The sequence below is a fragment of the Acomys russatus genome, chromosome X (assembly GCF_903995435.1).
Source record: "Acomys russatus chromosome X, mAcoRus1.1, whole genome shotgun sequence".
Lineage (NCBI taxonomy): Eukaryota > Metazoa > Chordata > Mammalia > Rodentia > Muridae > Acomys > Acomys russatus.
In genome coordinates, this window is record NC_067169.1 from 93,152,599 (window position 1) to 93,158,904 (window position 6,306).

The window sequence follows — 6,306 nt, forward strand, 5'->3', positions numbered from 1 at the left end:
GATAGGGTGGAGAGGAGTGGCACTTGAAAGAAACCCTACTTCATTCTGAAGGCGGCAGGAAGCCGTTGGAGGCATTTTGAGCAGACGAACACCATGCTCCAAGATTGCTTGCTTTAAAAGGCCATGGTTGTCAACCTTCCCAACGCTGCGAGTCTTTAATACAGCTCCTCATGTTGTGCTGATGCCCCTCCCCCCAGCCATACAATTATTTCGGTTGCTACTTCGCAACTGTAATTTTGCTACTGTTATGAATCATAATGGAACTATCTAATATGCGACCCCTGTGAAAGGGTCACTCGAACCCAAAGCGGTCACAAGCCACAGGTTGAGAACCACTGCTTTAGAGGACCTCCACTCTGGATGTGGAGATGGAGCTCAGTCTGGTCTAGAAGAAGTAGGAAAGGCAGGGTTATTAAAGCAGGAGAAGGCTATTGGAGTCATTCAGGGTCACATGGCTTTAAAACCTAACTAGGACATTGAGGTGAGAAGAAATGCAGGAATCTGAGAACCCTTAAAGAGGCAGAGCCAGGAGGCCATGGTGGTCTGGGGAGGTAGGTGGTAAGGGGAAGGGGTCATATCAGGGAAATCTGATTTCTGGCCTGAGTAAGTGGGTACCTGGTAGTCACTGGAACTGAAAGACAGCCAGAAACAAGGGATAACAGGGCTACTGTGGATATGTTGTGGCAGAAATGCGCGGTTTTGGAGTGGAGATGACAAATGTCACTTGGACGTGAAGGTGCCTCAGCAGCAGAGCCTGAGCTGAAGAGATATATTTGGCCGTTTGACTGTGTATTAATAACAGGGGGTGGCTGGAGCCATGGCTATGAATGAGATGAATGAGAAGAGGCCTAAGAATGGAGCCTTGATGACCACAAGCAGTTAAGGGACAGAAGGAAAGGGGGTGAGCTCCAAGTATCCTAGCACTGGGCGGGGAGGCGAGGGCGGAAGCATTTACAAATATAAGGTCAGCCTGTCTTACATATTGAGACCACATTTCAATAAACACGTAAAAAGAAGAGTTAGCCAGTAAAACGGGAGGAAATGGATGTGGTGAGAAGGGAATTTTGTTGAAAATCTATTCAAATTTGCATGCCTAAGATGGTGGTCAGAAAGGGAGGAAATACATGATAAAGTCAAGGAGGGGTAAGGGGACCTGTGTCTGAACACATAATGAATATTGTCCTTGGGGTACAGGATGAGTTCATTTATTTTATTTAATTTTATTTATTTATTTTTGGTTTTTCAAGACAGGGTTTCTCTGTGTAGCCTTGGCTGTCCTGGACTCGCTTTGTAGACCAGGCTGGCCTCGAACTCACAGAGATCCACCTGCCTCTGCCTCCTGAGTGCTGGGATTAAAGGTGTGTGCCACCACAGTTCATTTATTTTTATTTTAGATGTAGCAATGTTCTGCCTGCATGTATGTCTGCGGACCAGGTACATGCAGTACCAGGGGAGGCCAGAAGAGGGCGACAGATACCCTAGAACTAAAGTTACAGATTGTTAAGCTGCTCTGTGGGTGCCAAGAACCCCACCCAGGTCCTCTATAAGAGCAGCAAGTGGTATTAACCACTGAGTCATCTTTCCACCCCATCTCCCTATGAATACACTCTTAGTTAATACCAGCCACAGTTTTTAAGGGAGTTTTCAGGGGATCACATGTGGGGAGGAAGGCATGGACACTGGCCTAAAGGACTATGGCGCTGGAGTACAGGCTCCAGCTTTTGGGAAGCTCCTAAACAGGAGTAAAACCGCCCTATTGCGAGATAGGCCTAGCCAGCTGCTGGTATTGAGTCCTGAAAATGAAGAAGCTATGAGAGTCTCACAGGATTCAGGAGTGCACAAGGGCCATGCAAGTCATGTGACAATGGCTGTTAATGCCCAAGGTATCAGAGCATCAGATCCACAACTTCCATCTCCTCTTCCTGGAGAGACCATGAGCTCTCTGGAGGGCAAGATTGGGAGGCCTGAATCATTCTTCCATTTATTCTTTGAAATGTGTTGTTTGTCATATGATAGTTACCCTGACTTACGGAGGATGGCTATACTTCGATATATGTTCTCAGATATGTAAAGATCAAATCAAGGTAGTTAGTATTGACATCGATTCAGTGTTTAGTACACCTCCATGCTAGGAAACTTCAAACTCTACTCTCAATCTGCTGCTTCTTTCTCTAGCACACAGATAGCTCAGCATCTGTCTGTTGTAGGCAGAGGCCATGAGTGTGGAGAGCAGAGAAACACATCACAGTGTGTACCACAGAGAGGGAGAGGGCACTGTTGCAGTAGCATTGGTCAACAATCAATAAATGTTTCATTCATTCCTTCCATTGATATTTATTGAGTAAGCATCTATTGCATTACTAGAAAGTCTACTAGGCTCTAACTACTCTCTCTCTCTCTCTCTCTCTCTCTCTGTCTCACACACACACACACACACACACACACACACTCACACACAGACATGCCATTGCTATTCTTACTGAAATCTGAGCTTATTAATATTTATGTATTTCTTTATATTTAGTTTTTCTCAACAGGGTTTCTCTATGTACTAGCCCTGGCTGTTCTGGACTCACTTGGAAGACCAGGCTGGCCTCGAATTTACTAGAGACCTTTGCCACCTAAGTGCTAGGATTAAAGATATGTACCACTATGCCCTGTTCTGAACTCTGTTAAAAATTTATTTATTTTTATATATGTGCATGGTGCTTTACTTGCATGTATGTCTCTGTGAGGATGACAGATCTTAGAGTTACAGACAGTTGTGAGCTGCCATGTAGGTGCTGGGAATTGAACCCAGGTCCTCTGGAAAAGCAGAACCTAATTCATTTGTCAGTGCAAATCTTTATCCTCTAATTATCTTAGGTATCCTAGATGCACAGCCAGATTTTCTATAAGTAGTATTTGATGGTATGATTTGTTTCTTCTCAAGACTTGAGGGTTTTGTTTATTTTCCTCCTCTCACTCTACCAGCTACTATTTTCAATCCACTGATAACCAAGGGTAGGGTTTTTCCATAGCCTAGTGCTCACTGAGCTTGCCTAACCATGATGTAACCAAGGGAATCCTTGTCCAGTTCTGAATTTCGTGAGGTGAACTGCTAAGTATGCTTGCTCCATGATTCTTTTGACAGATGAACATTTATCACAATTGTAAAACATCCCTGTCCATCTTTATCCTCCTATCAAAGAACATAATTGGAGCAATGAGGAGTTTATAAGTTTATTTTAAGCATCTACATCACTCATTGTTTTCCAGACAGGGTTTCTCTGTGTAGCCTTGGCTGTCCTGGACTCGGGCCTTAGACCAGGCTGGCCTCAAACACACAGAGGTCGGTCTGCCTCTGCCTCCCAAGTGATGGGATTAAAGGTGTGCCCCACCACGGCCTGGCAAAGGAGACCCCTAATAGTATTAATAGCAAGGACAGCAGGCACCCTCACCTTGTTTATGACATGAATGGAAATGATTCTAGAACTTCATCTGAATTCTATTTAGAACTTTGCTCTGTATCCAGAATCTTTATGTCTATGTCTGTGAGACTGGTGGATGTCTCTTCTCAACTTACCTTCGTTTCCTTCTGTGAGAGTCAGAGTTGTGACGTTCAGTTGTCATTCTCGAGTTAGTTCAATTGGTCGTGGGAGCCAAGAGCGGGCCCCCAGAGAGCCCTGAGGGCCCCACGGCCCATGGCAGCAGAGTCACCATCACAACCAGGAAGAGCCTTGGCCTAGCCTGCCTGGCCCAGTGACCAACACCTCAACCATGAGAAGAAAGGCCAAGACCAAGCCGCTGTCCAAGACCTCCACTGACGCCCTCAGTGCAGCAGCCACCCCTCCCAGCTCCAAGCAGCTGCCCACGACCTCCACAGCCACCCTCAGTGCAGCAGCCAGCCTCAGTGCAGCAGCTACTGCGTCCAGCTCCAAGCAGCTACCTATATCTTATAGTGCTGCCCTCAGTGCAGCAGCCACTAAGCCCAGCTCCAAGCAGCTGGCCAAGATCTCCACTGCCGCCCTCAGTGCAGCAGCCACCAAGCCCAGCTCCAAGCAGCTGCCCAAGATCTCCACTGCCGCCCTCAGTGCAGCAGCCACCAAGCCCAGCTCCAAGCAGCTGGCCAAGATCTCCACTGCCGCCCTCAGTGCAGCAGCCACCAAGCCCAGCTCCAAGCAGCTGGCCAAGATCTCCACTGCCGCCCTCAGTGCAGCAGCCACCAAGCCCAGCTCCAAGCAGCTGGCCAAGATCTCCACTGCCGCCCTCAGTGCAGCAGCCACCAAGCCCAGCTCCAAGCAGCTGCCCAAGACCTCCACTGCTGCCCTCAGTGCAACAGCCACCAAGCCCAGATCCAAGGAGAATGGTACAGAGAGTGGAGGCCCAGGGGACCCCACATCAGAGGCACCTGCCAACCTGGACAAGAAGAAGGTCATCCAGACCAAGGTTTTGGGAACAGTAAAATGGTTCAATGTAAGGAACGGATACGGTTTCATCACAAGAAATGACACCAAGGAAGACGTATTTGTGCACCATATGGCCATAAAGAAGAACAACCCGAGGAAGTACTTTCACAGTGTAGGAGACGGAGAGACCGTGGAGTTTGATATTGTTGAAGGAGACAGGGGCGCGGAGGCAGCAAATGTTACAGGCCCTGGTGGAATTGCTGTTCAAGGCAGTAAATATGCGGCAGACCGGAACACACGCTGTGCAGATCAGAGGGGTCCTCCAGGCCATCACCAGCATAACTGCCAGAACAGCCAGAGTGAGGAAAAGAGTGAGGGAGGGAAAAGCTCTACTGAAGGCCAGGCCCCACAGCGCTGGCCATTTCCTGAGCGAGGGTCCGCACCTTTCACTATGAGGAGACGCTGTGGGCGCCGACCACAGTGTTCCAGCCGCCCTGGGCAAGGAAAAGCGATAGAAGGTGCTGACAAGCAGGGTGCACGAGAGAGCAGGCAGACCGGTGAGACCGATATGTATCAGGGCTACACACCAAGATCCCGCAGGGGCCCTCCTCGCCAAAGACAGCCTAGCGAGGACCACAAGGAAGAGGACAAGGAACATCAAGGAGCCTCTGAGACCCAAGGTCTGCAGCCACCTCAAGGTCGGCGTGGCCGCAACTTCACGTACAGATGCAGATAGGAGCTCCCTAAACCACAAGCTGGCAAAGAGACAAAGGCAGCAGATCCACCAGCTGACAATCTGCAGGCTCCCCAGGCTGAGCAGGGCGGGGCTGACTAAATGCAGGCTAACTATCACTACAATCAGCCGGCTTGGTCATCCAACCAGGAAAAATGAAAATGAAATTTGAGCCACAAGAAGAGAACAATGATTAGATCTGCAGACCTTAAGCGTGCTTGCTTTTTTCCCCGTTGACCAGATACTCTAGAACTATCTGCATTGTCTGTGCTGCATCAGGTTATTATTTTTCATAACGATGTCCCTTTTTTTTAGTAATGGCAGGCATGATTTTTTTCAAGGCCTGGTTTTTCTCGATACAACTTTAGTGGCGTTTAAATTGTTAAACATCAGGTCAAGTTCAGATTTTTAAGAACCTTTTTTTTTGCAACTTTATTTTTAAAACATCAATAAACTGCAAGCACACTTAAATAAAGGTCTTAATATATATATAAAGTTGTCATTCTCAGTTATTTGAAACAAATTCTAACAAGCCATGCTAGAACTCCATGCCATACTGTGCTTACCCCCAAAATAGAGGGGGGGGGAGGGAGAGAGTGAACACAGGAGGGAGGGAGGGAGGGAAGGGGAGAGAGGGAGGAGGAGGGAGAGACAGAGAACATCCTGAGGGTCTTGCTGTGTTTTCCAGGCTAATCTCAGTTCCTGAGCTGAAGCAATCGCCCAGCCTCAGCCACGTGATTTCTGGGATAATAACAAGTGCACCACCACTCCTGCTTGAGACCACTGTCTTCTTTCTTTGGTTGTGTAAGGCAGGCTTCTGTGATATAGCTCTGCCTGTCTTTGAGCTCCTGACTTTCCTGCGTCTACCTCCTGGGTGCTGGGATTACAGAGACATGCAGGATCATGCCTGGTTCTGAGACCATCACAACTGTTGTCTTAATGTGTATCCATGTCTGTTCCTTTGTCTTTTCCCTGTTCTCCCTTTACATGCACACACACACACACACACACACACACACACACACACACACACACACAAATATATCAGGTACTAAATAATATCATTCTTCATACTATTCTGTAAACTGTTGTTTTCTGTCAACAGTCCACCATCTTAGGGGCACAATTGGTAGAGTGCTTGCCTAAGTAGCCCAAAGCCCTGATTTTATCCCCAGCACCGCATAC

General features: G+C 47.8%; 1 protein-coding gene across 1 annotated transcript; it reads left to right on the forward strand.

The window, feature by feature from the left end:
• The first annotated feature begins 3,759 nt into the window (after positions 1-3,759).
• LOC127185405 (Y-box-binding protein 1-like) lies at positions 3,760-5,223 on the forward strand. The gene is given in 1 exon segment (XM_051141876.1): positions 3,760-5,223. A coding segment is annotated over 1 exon segment (1,464 nt).
• The last annotated feature ends 1,083 nt before the right edge of the window (positions 5,224-6,306 follow it).